General features: G+C 43.0%; 1 protein-coding gene across 1 annotated transcript in view; it reads left to right on the top strand.

Moving 5' to 3' along the window:
* The window catches only part of SYNE2 (spectrin repeat containing nuclear envelope protein 2), a 181,127-nt gene extending 165,491 nt beyond the window's left edge, over positions 1–15,636 (top strand). The window contains exons 105-118 of the mRNA XM_032689907.1: positions 1,040–1,222; positions 2,531–2,668; positions 3,558–3,752; positions 4,551–4,833; positions 5,190–5,258; positions 6,050–6,186; positions 7,079–7,229; positions 8,682–8,893; positions 11,340–11,540; positions 11,884–12,012; positions 12,504–12,692; positions 13,380–13,469; positions 13,688–13,734; positions 14,538–15,636. Of these exons, the coding sequence (XP_032545798.1) occupies positions 1,040–1,222; positions 2,531–2,668; positions 3,558–3,752; positions 4,551–4,833; positions 5,190–5,258; positions 6,050–6,186; positions 7,079–7,229; positions 8,682–8,893; positions 11,340–11,540; positions 11,884–12,012; positions 12,504–12,692; positions 13,380–13,469; positions 13,688–13,734; positions 14,538–14,763 (2,250 nt within the window). The 3' untranslated portion in view covers positions 14,764–15,636. The remainder of the gene's footprint in view (positions 1–1,039; positions 1,223–2,530; positions 2,669–3,557; positions 3,753–4,550; positions 4,834–5,189; positions 5,259–6,049; positions 6,187–7,078; positions 7,230–8,681; positions 8,894–11,339; positions 11,541–11,883; positions 12,013–12,503; positions 12,693–13,379; positions 13,470–13,687; positions 13,735–14,537) is intronic.
* The last annotated feature ends 608 nt before the right edge of the window (positions 15,637–16,244 follow it).

The following is a 16,244-nucleotide window of genomic DNA, read 5'->3' as shown; positions in this document are numbered from 1 at the left end:
CTTATTACAGGCATCCTGGCCTGTATCAGGAACAGTGTGGCCAGCAGGACCAGGGAAGTGATTCTGCCCCTGTACTCAGTGCTGGTGAGGCCTCACCTGGAGTACTGTGTCCAGTTCTGGGCCCCTCAGTTCAGGAAAGATGTTGAGGTGCTGGAGCAGGTGCAGAGAAGGGCAATGAGGCTGGTGAAGGGACTTGAACACAAGTCCTATGAGGAGAGGCTGAGGGAGCTGGGGTTGTTTAGCCTTGAGAAGAGAAGGCTCAGGGGAGACCTCATCACTCTCTACAACTACCTTAGAGGAGGTTGTAGGCAGGTGGGGGTTGATCTCTTCTCCCAGGCAATCAGCAGTAGGACAAGAGGGCATGGCCTTAAGCTGCGCCAGGGGAGGTTTAGGCTAGACATTAGGAAGAAATTCTTTTATAGAGAGGGTAATCAGGCATTGGAATGGGCTACCCAGGGAAGTGGTGGATTCTCCGTCCCTGGAGGTTTTTAAGATGAGGCTGGATGTGGCACTTAGTGCCATGGTCTAGCAACTGTGGTGGTAGTGGATCAAGGGTTGGACTTGATGATCTCAGAGGCCCTATCCAACCCATCTGATTCTATGATTCTATGATTCTATTGTCTGTGCCGAATGCCTGGGTCACTGGAGAACACTAGTTTGGCATTGGTGATATAGAGAACATAAACAATGTGCCCAGTGTGCGGCTGCTAGATGGATGTCTGGCTGATGTATTTGTCTCCAGATTTTTTTTTTTAATGTGGAGAATCCAATGCTCTGAACTGACAAGATCCTGCTTATAAGTCAAAGATTTGCTGTTTATAGGCAAGAGACCTTGGTGGGTTGATACTTATTTTTTTCTTTCTTTTCCTAATGAGCTCAACCTGAGCAGATGATTTAAAGTACGAGTCCTCCTCTGGACATAAATATGCAGTTGGAAGGTCTATTTTTAAAGGGAGGGCATCACCTCTCTTGATGGATAGTATCATCTGCATCCTTTCTCTTGTCAGCGAGGGAATGAGTTCACTGCTTTGCCTTGCAGGCATTCCAGCGGCAGATCCATGAGCGCCTCACGCAGCTGGAGCTGATCAATAAGCAGTACCGGCGCCTGGCCCGCGAGAACCGCACCGACTCCGCCAGCAAGCTGAAGCAGATGGTGCACGAAGGAAACCAGCGCTGGGATAATCTCCAGAAACGAGTCGCTTCCATCCTGAGGAGACTCAAGGTAATTGCACAGGGAGGTGAGAGAGTGAGGAGCACTTGCTGTAGGAATTTCTCAAGAGCAAAACACGCGCTGGAGCAACTGTCTCATGTTGGTTTGTGTCTTGAGCTACCAGTGTAGGACAGCAGCTCTGGAAAGGTCACCAAGGACATGGCATAAACCTGTCCTTGGTAGATGGGCTCTTGGTAGCTGAATAAGAGCGTAAGGATGCAAATTTGGATGATCAGTTGCCAGTCTCACTGCTCCTATCACACTTATCCTCTTATCCTTGCAATGTGTTCATGCGGTGGCTTCTTTCCATAGACAAGAGGCAAAGAGACAAAAGGGCCCCAGTGCAGATATGGTTTGGAGTTTGCAACTCAGCTCTACTTCATGCCAAGTTGTGATTCACCTACAAGGCTTTAAACATGGAGATGTGATGGAGAGGCACAGCTCCTGCTGTACTGCCTGCCTGACAAGGAATGTTGTATTTGTGAAGGGTGTATTTGTGACACTTCAAAGAAGTATCTTGCTTGTCAATTAAACTGATCTCTGGGCAGATATTCTGTGCTGTGCCCTGGGGGAAACTTGCTTGATTTTTAAGTACAGCTTTCCCTGTGAGTTGTTTGCAGCACTGCTATAAGGTCCCAAAAGTCAGTGGATGAGGCTGCGGGAGCAATGATGGCTTTTCATCTGTGCAGTTATGGGTTGTTGTGTTTGGGATGTTACATGATCCCTTTCCTGAACAAGAAATCCACCCAGGAGAACAGACAAGCACCATGTCTGTTGGCAGCTTCTGTGGGGGATGGCAGCAGAGAGGGTTCTTCCTAGTTACCACACCAAATGGTACATTAATTACACTGGCATGATCATCCATGATGCAGCTTCTCCATTGTAAAATCAGTAAAACCTGATTTTAATCTCGTAGTTTTAATGACTTTAATTAGAGATGGGATTTGCTTCCTTTATCTGTGTCTCTTTTAAATTTAGAACGAATTAAATGTCAAACCCGAGTCCAAATAACTGTTACACTGGTCTAATAATATGGGAGAAGGCCTACAGTGTGAAATAAGACTATAACTTCATAGAAGCATCTTACACTGCTGAAGTTTTATTCCCTCTTTCGTACAGTGTACTAACAGAGGGCACCGTTCTAGCATCACTACAGGAAGGGAACAGGTTTTATCCATGGTATGCTGCCATTTGTGCCCTGAAGGCCTTTAAAGTAAACAGAAGTTTTGGAAAAAAACCCCACTGTTTTCAGAAGGGTCCTGTGACCACCTTTTTTAGTAGCTGCAGGCTTATAACACTGGCTCTTTTCTTCCCATCCAGCACTTCACCAATCGGAGAGATGAGTTTGAGGGGACAAGGGAAAGCATCCTTGTTTGGCTCACAGAGATGGACCTCCAGCTGACAAACGTAGAGCACTTCTCCAAAAGTAACTTTGATGACAAAATGCGACAGTTAAATGTACGTATCCTTGTAGAACAGTTGTTTAATGTAGCCCGGCTGATCCTGTTGGGCTGCCCTCTCTTGACAGAATCATCTCCTTTCCTGGAACTTCACAATAGCCACCAGATCTGTGTAGGGCTGTATTTTTTTTAAGACACCAGTAAATTGTTAAGACCTATTGTCTGAATCAAGATTAATCTGTACAGTATTTAATTCAGATTCAGTGTTCAACCTCAGTTCTGTCCTGCCATTTTCTCCTGACACTGCATGTCAGTGGCAGTGATACCTGGGCTGGAAAGTAGCAGATGCCACTTAACAGTAAAAGCTACATTCCTAAATTCAGTGGGTTTTTTTTTTCTGGTGAGAATTTTTTTTTAATTGCCATCCTCTGAGCACATTGTTTGTAGCTGGGACTTTCAACAGAAATAACGCAGCAGGAATGTGCAATGATTCTAAAGAATGTACTAGGTCTTTGTTACCTGCTCATATGCTCATTTCTCCATTCTCCCTGCACTGCTAATTGGTTTGGGATGTAGATTTATTGTTGTGTAGGCTGGAGGCCCAAGCAACCAAACAGACGTCTTTGCTGCTGAGACAAAGATTGCGTGTACCCAACAGAAAAATAAACTCTGATTAACTGAACTCTCGTGTCATGATCCTCTGCAGGCTCAGGACACTGCAGTCAAATTCATGTACACACGGGTGGAAAATACCACTTCATTTGGAACTGTAATTCTGCTAATAAAACAAACCTTTGGACCTTTTGAGTAAAAAGATATTTGCCAAATTAAATTAGCCAACAACGTCAATTTTGTCTTTCACTGCAGTGAGCCAGAAAAGTGGGATAAACCTTAGGCTAGAAAGGGCTGATGCAGAAGTAATTATTTTTCTTGTATGTTCCAAACAGGGTTTCCAACAGGAAATAACACTGAACACCAATAAGATTGATCAGCTAATCGTTTTTGGGGAGCAGTTGATTCAGAAGAGCGAACCTTTGGATGCTATTCTGATTGAAGATGAATTGGAAGAACTTCATCGATACTGTCAGGAGGTGTTTGGGCGAGTTGCCCGGTTCCACCAAAGACTGACCTCAAGGGATCCTGTAAGAATCAACACTTGTTTTGATTGTTGGGATAAGATTTTGGTGTTTGAATTGCAATGCTTATTGCTTATCCCTTGCAGCTTCACTGAATGGTTTGAGCTGAAAGGGCTCAGGAGCTCCACAGTAGATGTGCTATCTTTGTTAAATCTTTGTTACCAGTCTTGTCTCCTCACACCTCTCCTGGTGGGACTCCATCTACAGAATCTGGATAATAGCATGGAAGGAGTTCATAGGGTTCATATTTATATAGTAGTGGCTTGAGGGCTTCAAAAGCTTTTTTGGTGTTTCTTAATTTTCTGTAATTTCAGTAATGTGCTTAGAATATCTCTTTATATATTTGCGAGGCTCCATCTGTCTGCTTTGTTGTGAGAACCCTAAATGGGGAGAGCAACGTGCACTTTTCTTTTCCCTGGGAACATTCACACGATTCTCAGTTTGCTTTGGCTCAAAAAGAAAGAATATCTGTTAGAAAGGCAGGTGAAGGAAGTAACATGAACAACTACAAGTAGCTGTTCACCCCTGCCTGAGCTTTGTTTCCTTGCTGATCTTTGAAGTCCATTTGGAGCTGGGTACCCCTCCCTGCAAACTGAAGAGAGATATTATGAGTGGTGGTTGAGTGTCTTGAAAGAGCGGAGGTAGCTGCTGCCTGCTGATGTCTCCTTTTAATTTTAGGCACGTGATCTTTGATTGCTGCAGCTGACCACAAAACTGTCCTGTGTGGCTCAACCATTAGCTCATTAAGCAGTGTAGATCTCTTGTAAATTTTATTAATATGCGATAATTGTTACTTATTTGTAGGGATTGGACGATGAAAAAGATAACTCTGAAAATGAGACAGATCAAGAAGACTCCAGAGAAATCCAGAACGATCCCTGGCATAAGAAGGCCATCAGCGAGGGGCCCTCATCGGCACAGTCCCTTTGCCACCTTGTGCCCCCTACTCAAGGTCACGAGAGATCAGGCTGTGAAACCCCTGTCAGTGTTGACTCCATCCCACTCGAGTGGGATCACACAGGTGATGTGGGAGGTTCTTCCTCTCATGAAGATGATGAAGAAGCAACATACTACAGTGCTCTGTCAGGTGAGAACCAATGTCCAGCAGTTCGGTTTGACATGGACAACTGCAGGATGTCCCTGTGTGGGAAGGGAGGGGGATTGAAGTCTTACTCCCACATGGTTGGTTGGTTTTCAAGTACCATCAATAGATGTGAACAGTCTCATCTCTTAGATCTCTTGATGAAGGGAATGGTATTGTCTAAACCAAGCTTTTGTCTTTAGGAACGTTAGGTTTTTAGAAACGTTACTTTTTCAGAATGTTTGAAAATAGTACCAACCACTTATTTTGTTCTTTGTCTTTGCTGTCCCTCATTGTTTCGGTTGTTTTTAATAGTTGGAAAATATTGAATAGTGAGGAAAATGACATTATTCTTTTTTCAGATGTAGAAATCACTGAAAACCCTGAGGCATATCTTAAAATGACCACAAAAACTTTGAAAGCATCTTCTGGTAGGCACCTGCTAATGCATGTGTCTGAACATGGCGATCTCCCTGTGCTGCACGCTATATTCCTCAACCTCTCTCATATGTAATGTCTGACTTCCTGCCTTGTGTGGACACCATGTCTCATCCTGTCATGGTGTTCTTACGCTGCAGTATCCACATGTACATTACAAAGCAGTCCAGAACATACCATTTAGATCTTGCCTGGTAAATGCCAAGGTGGTTAATGTGCATTTCGTCGTAATGATCCAAAGTCTTTTGGTACTTTCTTGGTGGTTTGCTCTGGGTAGTATCACTTTTTTGGTTGTTTCTAATTTTGGTTGCATAAGGCAGTAGCTCCAACTCTGCAAGTACTTTTTGTGGTGCATGACAGAACCGTGTGTGTCCTGTCTGTTAAATCCAGAACAAACATTCTCCAATTCAGGACATGTCTGTACTTGTCCCTACTGACATGCATTGCAGTTGTGTGATGGTATTGTTGGGATGCAAACTTTCCAAAACCACGGTGCAGCCTTTTTCTTTTGTTTTTTGACTACTCATACCTGTATTCAAGCATTTTCCAGAAGAAAACAGAATGTCCCATAACTGCATGGCTCTCATCTCATTACCTTTGAAACACTGTTGATGTTTTGCAAATGTGCATGCTTTGCAAGGAAAGCTGCAAAACTGTCATTTTTATGCCATAACTTGATGCCATTTTATTCAAAGCGCTTTCTAACTTTAAACAAAGCAGCAGCTTCTTTGTGGAAATGGGATTTTGCGCTCATGGTATATGGTTTTGTTTTTATTTGTTTCAGGAAAGTCTGTTTCAGAAGCTCATCCTTGGCATTCTCCAGGTAGCCCAGTCTGCAGGAAACACAGATATAACCAGGCAGAGATGGTTGGAAATGTATTGTCTGGTCCAGAGACAAGTACTCCCTATAAGCCAGACTATGTGAGTTCGAGGCTCTGTGAGCACTGAACCTGTTCTACACAGTCTGTTGTTCTGTGTAACTTCATCCTCTTCCCTTCTTCAGCACCAAGGAAAAGATTAGCTGTGGGGGGGATGTTCACTTCATGCAAACTCAGACATTATTTCTGGTGGCTCAGATAACCAGTGAGAGTCTCTATCCATGTGCTAGAAAAGCTTCTTTAAAGCAATTCAGAACAATTGTGTTGGGCTCCTGGTCAGAGTCAGTGTCTAGAGGAACTTCCATCGTCAATTGTCATAGGACAAGTCTAGGAGAATTTAACCCCCACGAAGGAGAGAGTGTGAATACCCTCTCTTGCTACTTACATCTCTCTCTTTCCTAAGCAGACAGGCTTGAAGGGTCCTTTTCTAGCATGCAACACACCGTTTAATCTGCTTCTAGGCACTAAAAAATGTGCCCAAATGGCTTATTGTTCATGGGTACCTCCGCCTTGGTCGCTGTTTGCCAGCCATGGCTTTGCCAGCAACTGCCAGGCTCAGTGGATCTGGACGGATTGTCAGCACTCTTCCAGACAGGATGGTACTGATATCTGGCTGCTTTTGTCATCATTAATCCAGTCTTGGAGCCTTAGAGTCAATATTACCAAGACCCAGAATCCAACAGAGAGCATCAGCAAATGTACATTGTCTGGTACATGCAGTGCAAAAGCAATTAATTTACCATGTCCAGTCTTGCAATAATTAGCACCACTATGGAGTGTTCTTGTTTACTGGAGAGGCACAGAGAGCCAGTATGAGCTGTTAGTAGAGACACAGAAGCCTAGTGCTAAATCTGACGTGCAAGAGCTCAGCAGCAGCCCAGCCCATCAAAGTAATACAAAATAAGTTTAACCTTTGACAACTTGTTAACCTGCAGGGCTCACCCACCAAAATGTCCTTCCAGGTGAAACAACTCAGCTCTGCAAGCAGCAGCAGCAAAGAGAAAACTCCATCTGCTAATATGAGTGATGAAGAACCCCAAGATGACCAAGAGCTCATGAATATAGAAGCAGCAGAGAAGCAGCCAGGTATGGGAATGGCTTTGGGGCTGTGGTGTTTGTCCTCTACGCTGGGGGCACAAATGCAGCGCATTTGCCTTGGGAACAAAATTGAAATAAACTGTTATAATCTCAGTTAATGTATTTTGCCAAGTTTCACTGAGCTGCCTTCTCACCCATTTCTGTCCAACCCACATGTGCTGTTCTAAGCTGTTACATTTTCTGCCAGAATTAAGACTTTTCTCTCATAATATACTTCTATCTCTTTGCTAGTTGTAGTGAATTGGAACAATTTCACTTTTGTGTGATACTGAATACTTCAGAGACTTTTAATTAGATTTCAAAACAAAGAAGTGTGTCTCTGTCTAAAATAAGATTGCTATGTTGAGCTATTGGTACTCCATATAACAAGATGCTACAGCACCCATTAGCAGAAGTGTTTTGTCAAAGCTGGTAATATATTCTGTTCTTCCCTGTGGTCCTTTTGTCCAAATAGACCAACAAGCTGGTTCTTAACCTTTTAGGACCTTGTTCCTGGTTTCAGGTGTTTGAGATTGTAATAACACATTGTACTGGAATCACAGATGAAGCTCTGAGAAGGGCTTAGATGTGCTTCCAGAAATACTGTTAGTGATTGCACAAGTGGCAACTCCATGTCCTTTACGACTGAATTGATGAAACATAGAATCATAGAATGGTTTGGGTTGGAAGAGACCTTAAAGGTCGTCTAGATCCACACCCTCTACCATGGCAGGGACCCTTCCACTAGACGAGGTTGGTCAGAGCCCTGTCCAACGTGGCCTTTAACACTTCCAGGATTGGGGCATCCACAACTCTTTTCAAGTGCCTCACCACCTTCAGAGTAAAGAATTCCTTCCTAATATCTGTTCTAAATGTGCCCTCTGTCAGTTTAAAGCCACTTTGTCCTATCACTCTGTGCCTTTGTCAAAAGTCCCTCTCCAGCTCGCTTGTAGCCCCTTCAGGCACTGGAAGGGGCTCTAAGGTCTCCCCAGAGCTTTCTTTTCTCCAGGTTGAACAGCTCCAGCTCTCTCAGCCTGTCCTTAGAGGAGAGGTGCTCCAGCCCTTTGATCATCTTCATGACTCACTCCAGCAGCTCCATGTAGACATAAAACACAAACCCAAGTTCTAACTGCTGGATCACATTTGTCCGGTGATGGATTTTGGTGTCCACCAAATCACGGCTGCACTCATTGAATTCCATCTCCTTAGACTTGCTGTGTTCTTCCAAGTACATTAATGTGATTAAAATCCTTTGTAGCATTGCTGTGTGGATAACTTGACCAGTAACATGAAATTTACAGGCTGCAGAATCTCAAGAAAAAAATGTGTCTGGATAACAGTAATACATGACAGCAGTTATTTGGCCTTGAGTAGATTTGAGAATAATTTACTTTTTACATCAGTTTTACACACTCTGCACATTAATGAAGATTTACATGTATCTTCTTCTATGATTTGTAGGCATTATTGATAGGTGGGAGCTCATCCAAGCTCAAGACCTCAGAAATAAACTTAGGATGAAACAGAAATTGCAACAGTGGCAGCAGCTGGACTCAGATCTCAGCGACATCTCTGCATGGCTTGATAAAACCGAGGAAGAGCTGGAAGAGCTGCAAAAAGGGAAAATTCCAACGAGCATGCAAGCATTGGAACAAAGGGTCAAGAAGTTGAAAGTAAGTTATGGTGTACTGAGAAGTGGGATTTCAAGATGCTGATGCTCTTTATCACTGTGTTTGTGCCCCTGGGATCTGTGGGGCAGCACGGATGCCAATAGGAATGTGCAAGTGGCACAGGGGAACTAAACTGCTCTCAGCTGAGAAGCACCTTGTTAGGCAAGATGCTTCTGTCTTCATCTGCAGAGATTTGCAGACAGTAGGCCTGGATACAGCAGGCAGTCAGTCAGGCTGAAATAAAACCCTTTGTCTTCTTGCAGAGTGATATCACCATCTTTTCCTTGTGCCACGTCCCTCTATGCAAACCAGAAACAGATTGAAAATTAGCCAGGTCAACAGGCTGCAAAGTCTAGGCTGATTTTTTTTTTAAAATTGAATTAAAGGTGTAGTTCCAATAGGGAGGCTGAGAAAGATCTGCTCTAAAGCTGTGGGTTTTAGCAATATGGTGTTTGCAAACAATGTTAGCTCTAAATAGCACCTTTGCCCAGTAGTTGAAAGATTGATCCTTTTAAAATATGCAGGTTTTTGTTAGGCAAATGCAGATTTCTCCTTGGATAGAATATATCAGTTATAAACAAGAAACAAAATAAATTCAGTCTCTGCTGATCTTCAGCCAAGTAATAGAACAGTTAGAGAAACAATATAATGTGAACATTTGACAGCACGTGGGGTCATACTATGACTCAGCTTCCATACACCAAGACTACATCAGGTCTGCAAGTTGAACCAGCAGGTCACCAGGGTACATGTAAGTGCTGGTCCCTGGGACTCGGTAACAAAATGCCTGAGGTTGAGCTCTGAGAGAGCTGAGTGTTCCTGGCAGCTGTGGAAGTGCAAAATTCTTGTGTGCTCACCCTTTGACCAGCAGCCTCCTATGGAGTCACCCAAATCCTGAGGTTACTGGTCAGTTTGGCATCGCTCTTGGAATGATGCTCGCACACAAGACACACTGCAGGATAGAGGAGGGATTTCCTAGGCATATGAGAGTGTGCTTAAGCCTGTGTGTCCTGGAGTAGTCCTTAGGCCAGGGAGAATAACTGCACTCCAGTAAGATTGATTCCATCAGCCAGTCTGGCTTAGGCACCAAGTGCTAGGAAAGGTTTGGTGGTGCCTCTTGGGTGGAGGGACGTGCTTGTCTTTAGCCTGGGGTTGGGTGTCTGACCTCTTCAAGGAGCAGAGCTTCACTTCTCTCTCCTGCATCTGCTTAAGAGGAGTCCAGCTGGCTGTAAATCCCCTTTTCAGACGGCTTGGCTTTATAGAGGTGTCTAAAAGAGCAAGCACACTCTCTAAGAGGTGAATTTCATGGGATGTCAGGACATCCCAATTGCCTCGGGTAAGGATAAGGCCAGTCTGCCTGCAGACTGTTTTACTGGTGTTCAGAAGTCTGTGATGGCCCATTTGCTTTGTCTGATATTAAAAAAAAAATAATTGTTGCTTGGAGGAGGGAGGCAAGATTCTTTGTTGGGTAGAATGTGATTTAGACCAGCAGTTTTCAGCAAGTGGGATGCAGATCTCGAGAATATCTAGATTGAGACTCTTGTTAGAAAGGCTGCTAAGGAAAGCAGTCTGAGCTGTGTGCTTTGCAGGATTCATCCTGCAGCTCTTATTTTTCTACTGCAAGAGCAACTTGAAAAAGACTAAGTACCCTTGATTCAAATCATAAAGCTGAGGGTGCAGGGTATTGTTCAGCATTCATTTTTTTAACAAACCTTCAGAAATACAGGCTCTACCTTAACATAAAGATGATTAGCTGATACAGCCAGGACTTCACAAATTCCATATTATTTCCCCCTGCAATTCTAAGGGAGAGGAGGGAAGCAGGCAGGACTGCTTTTGGGGGGACCTGCACAAGTCAGAGAAATGGGCTGACAGAAACTTTGACTAGAGAGAAGAAAAAGAATTTCTCACAACGTGCTGGCCTGGTGTGGGACCAGGGGCCCAGATGGGACTGGCAGTCTCCATCCTGCAAGATACTCAAACTTTGACCAGATGAGACCCTGAGCTCAGAGTTGAAGTTGGCCCTACTTGGAGCAGGAGGATGGAGTACAGACCTCCAGATGTCCCTTTCAGCATTATTCCAGGATCCTGAGGTGGCAAAACATTTATAAATTAAGAGGAGATACCCTGGGAATATTTGTCCAAGTGTAAGGGAAAGAGGCAGCTTAGAGTAATGAAGGACAGATGTGGATTAAGCCATAATGCCTGTGACTTAGGAAGAAGCACAAGCCCAGACAGATTAATTTTTTCAAAGTGAAGATTTTGGCTTTAAAAATAAAAACCATAAAGCAGGCTACCTACCTTAATATGTTTCTTAGTAGTATTGAAAAGCCACCAGGTTCAAACAGCTTTCCCCAATACCTGTGATTCTTTTGAGTGCAGTTTTATTGTAAATAAACAACATGTTTTTCAACATTCATGAAAGTTCTTAATCCTCTTTTTCTACCAGGACATGCTTAAAGCATTTGATAACTACAAAGCAGTGTTGCTTTCTGCTAACCTGAGCAGCAAAGAATTCCAGAAAGCAGATAGCACAGAGTTCAAGGAGCTTCAGAACAGGCTTCGGAAGGTGAACTTGCACTGGGAGAAGGCAACTCGTGCACTGGACAGCTGGAGGAAAGGTTTACAACAAGCCTTACTGAGTTGCCAGGTGCATACCAAACTCTCTTTGGGATGCTACTGTGAGGGGTAGATAAGGGGAGAGGGCAGGTGGGTAATTCCTGCACTTCAGTGGAACAGTAACTCACAGTCCAAGACACTTTGCTTTCTTATAAAGTTGACTCTGTTGGGTTTAAACGGTTTGGTAAAAATATCTTTCAACTGGATAATAAATATCCTTTTATTACATAGGTGGAATAGATTAGAAACCTATTCTGTACCCTCCCTAATTGTGAATTTCATGTTGACTTTCTAATCTGGGCCGGGCATTTTGTTTGTAGGCAAAACCTACAAAGATGTTTTTTCTCTTATGTGCAAATCTTCTGTTTCTCTAGGACTTCCACGACCACAGCCAGAAACTAATCCTGTGGTTAGCAAGTGCTGAAAGCCGAAGGAATGAAGCACAAGTCACAGATCCAAATGCTGACCTCAATACAACACTGGAATGCCAAAAGGAGCTAATGGTAAGTGTAGTCTTAACTGCAGCACCTCAGCTCTTCCAGTGAGTCAGTAGCTCTCACCACAAAATAAGAGCAGGATGTTTATGTTTCAAGATGTCTGCAGTCTGTCCTTGAACCTGCTGTAGTCAGGCATGTGGATGGTTTCTGAAATGGACCAAGATATTGCTTATATGAGGCAATTTTTCCATTACACATCATAATTAAATTGCTTTTGAACAGTCTTTATGCTGGAGTAAGACTTCAAAAATTTAATGTCTTCTCTATATGACTTACCCACTGCTAGAACTATTTTTAAATGTTTTCAAGCAGGTACAACCAGTCTCTTCTAGAGAACTTCTTTTCCTATGTAGCTGTAATAGCCATTCCTATGTAGTGTGGATTCTCATGCAGGTTGAGTTGTTCTTTAAAGCCTTCAGAATTCCTCCTTTTGCAACAACATCCTTAAAGTTGAGAGTAACAGTCTGTTGCACTGGTTTTTGTTTGTTTGTTCTAAGCAACTGGAGAAAGAGCTGCTGGAGCAACAGCTTAATGTAAACTCCCTTCAAGAACTCACTGCTTACCTGCTGCTTAAATCAGATGGTGACTACATTGAAGAGGAAGAGAAGGTCCATGTAATTGGAACAAAACTGAAACAGCTTATTGAACAAGTCTCTCATGACTTAAAAACAATACAAGGAAATCTGGTGAGTCAGAATTTTAAAACTCGTTCCTGCACCTTCTTTAATGAAAAGTAATAACATACTAAGAGTAAAGGTATTTGTAAAAGACTGACTTAAAAACTTAAGTTCTTCCACCTTTAAAAGCTGAAAAAAGAACAGTTAAGTCTGGCTGTAGGAAAAACTTCAGCACCACAGGGCTGGCACAGTATTGTAAGAGATTGCTCAGGCAGGTTGTGCTGCCTCCATCCTTGAGGGGTTTGAAGAGCAGAGATAAAGCTTTCAGTAAGGCTTTTGGTCAGGTCTCATAACTGGCCTGACTTTGAACAAGAGATTGGACTAGCTGGGCTTCCTTGAAGTCCCTTCCAGCCTGAATTTTTATGATCCAGACCAAGTATCAGGCTGGAAGTGTGTAATGAACACATAGGAGTTGTAGTTCATAGCAATGGGTTGCTTATCCTGAGAGCTCTCAGATAGAGATATTTTCAAGTTAATACCTGTGTACACCTGTTCCTTTGTAATTCCTTCAGGCTGGGCATAGTAAAGCATTTCTTTATGCCAGAGAACTGGAGCATCAATTCACCACTGGTTATGCATCTGGGAAGAGGCAGTGGGCTGTGCACCTACAGAGGCAGTGAAAGGTGGCTCTTAGCGCTTCATTTGTTGTGAGTTTTGAATGTGCGTTTTAAAGAGGAAAGTGTTGTTATCTTTTAGGATACAAAAACATTCCTGCTAGTTCCAGATGACTTGGACTCAGGAGACTATAATCCAGAAGCAGAGAAATCCAGCCCTGCTGTGAAGAAGGCAAGTATATTTTTCTAATATTTTGCTATCGGCATACAGCATATTTTGACAGATTTAGTGTAAAAGTTCCTCAAATATAATCATTCTACCTTTTAGATCTGTGTACCTTATTACAGAATTTACAGCCAGGCTTTAAAATCTACAACTGTCTTTTCTGAGAAAGAGAAATTCCTTGTAGTTTCTGAAAGCTGGATACTAAAAGCTGTTTCTCTCAACAGATTGGGGCAAGGAGAACTGCTGATGGCAGAAACAGCAGCAGCACAAGGTATTATTTTTATACTCATCTGTCTCTTGAAGGATAGTGAATATGGCAGAGATGAGCTGAGTGCCAGCAGAAACCTGGGCAACTGTTCCTCACAGGATGACACATGGGTGGAGGTGATTTCTGCCTCCCTATAGTGTCTCCCCTGCCTCCCATCTCTGGGCTGCACCTTGGTGAATGGATTCCTTTAGCACTCGTGCTCCAGGACCTCTGCAGTGATGTGCAGCCTTGGCTTGTCTTTACTTTTGAGAAAATATTATTTTGTGCCAAATGGGGGATATTTTAGGTTTTAATCCTCCTTTCATTCCACTAGCATACCTGGAAAAAGAAACTTGCCATTGAGAGCTACTTAGTACAAACAGACCATGAAGGACAAAGGGAGAACGTAGCCCCCAGTGCATTTAGGACCTATTCAAAGATCTCAGTAATGCTAAGGCGGACAAGAGCCTCATCAGTGTAAATGGTTCTTTCCTTTATAGTTCACCACGTATTTGGAGTGGTTTGTTTGCCTCCTGGGAAAAGTTAAGTTTGCATTTGAAAATAGGGTAAAAACCCACTGCTTTAAGCTATTGCAAGTAAATGTTTCTTCTTCAGTAGTAAGGACAGTAAACCCACACCAGCAGCTGGCTTCCCACTGAGCAGTCCTGCACGCTTCCAAATTATGGTTAAGGTGTTTCATGTGTTTTGTTCTCCTGTAGATACACAGCCCTGCATCTCAGAAGGGTCGTGTGAACCCTGGAAAGGGCTAAAACAACTTCTTTAATTCAAACCTAAAGTGCCTGTTTTTCCTTATTTCTCCCTTTCAGAAGCAAAAGCCATCCACAGCCCGTGCAAACCAACCCTCGGTCCCCCTCCTTCTTTTACCGGGTGTTACGAGCAGCTTTACCCCTCCAGTTGTTCTTTCTACTGCTTCTGCTCCTGGCTTGCATGATTCCATCTTCTGAGGAGGACTACAGCTGCACCCAGGCAAACAACTTCGCCCGCTCCTTCTACCCCATGCTGCGATACACCAACGGGCCTCCACCGACCTAAAATCGCCCTCATTTACACCAAAACGCTCTGGGAGGTGCTTTTTTTCGCGCTGCCAGCATCAGTCAATCAAGCAGCAAATTTCACATCTCAAAATGTATATCTTGACGGAATTTCGGCATTTTTTGTACGGAAAACAGACTTTTTTTTTTTTTCTATAGATTTTTAAACTGTAAGGAACACACTTTATACTTTGATGCAATAGATGCGCTATTTTGTTAGGGGCAGTGCTCTTAAGCTTGCAAGGTGTTTGAATACCGAGTTATTAGATGCAGAAACGACATCACAGTAATCTTAAACATAGCAGTCTGTCGTGGGTTAGCATGACAGACAAGCAGTTGAAGAGGGACTTTCCTTAATATGATTACTGCACACACTTCACGTTACCTGTGTCTTTTGGTACTGTAGTCACTTTGTGGAAACAAAAAAAATTACATATTTTTGAATCTTTGTTACTGTATTTTGTTCACCTAACACATTCAATAACATGATGCACATGTGTTTTGTTTGACATAAAGTGTTCTAGTGGTTAGGACTGCTGTGTTGTCTTTTTATACCACTTTTGAAATAAGAAATTGCTGCATTGCATGGAAATGATTTATAATGCACATATTTTCTAGATGAACATGATTATGTAGACTATCCTTGATGTATACAAATAGTGTAATGACTTTTTTAATGAAAGAATTTTTTTCAGTTTTTAACTTGCTGAATAGTGTACAGTATTTGGGAGAGAATTGTGCATTTTTATAAGCTTTGTTTTTCAAATGAGACTGACACTTGGGCAGTGGCTGGAGAAACACTGTGTACAGTCAGCATTGCCACTGCTCCTCAGTTGTACAGTTTGAGTACTGTCATTAAAATTTTGCCAATGTCTGCAGGACTATCAGTGTGTCTGGTGGGGGGAAGCAGCTTTATATTCCAACAGTGCTGACTCTTCCACTCCTGTGTGAGTCAGCTTTGCTTGCTCGTGGAGCAGTGTTGGAAGAAGCACCACCACTCTCTTGCTTATCAGGGCAAGGAATTACCAATCCAGAAGTGGAGCCTGTGTTTGGTGGCACAGATCCTTTCCTTTGCAATTGTTGGTGATTTCCTGGGAGAATATGAAGCTGAACCAACTAACGCTTACTACTAGTTTGAAATGCTGAACTATTTCCCACCCTGGAATTGATTTTTTATACTGGGAGTTATGACAGTGCTGGAGAAGGGGAAGTGCAGGTTGAGGAGAGCTCGATGCAGGAGTAAGGGCTTTGGATGAAGGCTTTTTGTATTTGGTTGCAGTGAAAATCACCCAGGAATTAGCTAATTTATGTAATGCTTACCTATAGAAAATGAGATCTGTGATTAGCCCCTGGGAATTCTCCCGCCCTTTCTACACTTGTCTCCACTGGTGTTTGCTGATTCCCCATCTTCTGGCAGGGGCATTTATGAACCTGCTTTGTTGTTCTGATGTTCAGAGACAGACCAAACCAAGAGCTTTTTCC

The sequence above is a fragment of the Chiroxiphia lanceolata genome, chromosome 6, assembly GCF_009829145.1.
Source record: "Chiroxiphia lanceolata isolate bChiLan1 chromosome 6, bChiLan1.pri, whole genome shotgun sequence".
Lineage (NCBI taxonomy): Eukaryota > Metazoa > Chordata > Aves > Passeriformes > Pipridae > Chiroxiphia > Chiroxiphia lanceolata.
Note: the sequence above shows the minus strand (reverse complement) of the source record. Positions and strands in the feature narration are given on the sequence as shown.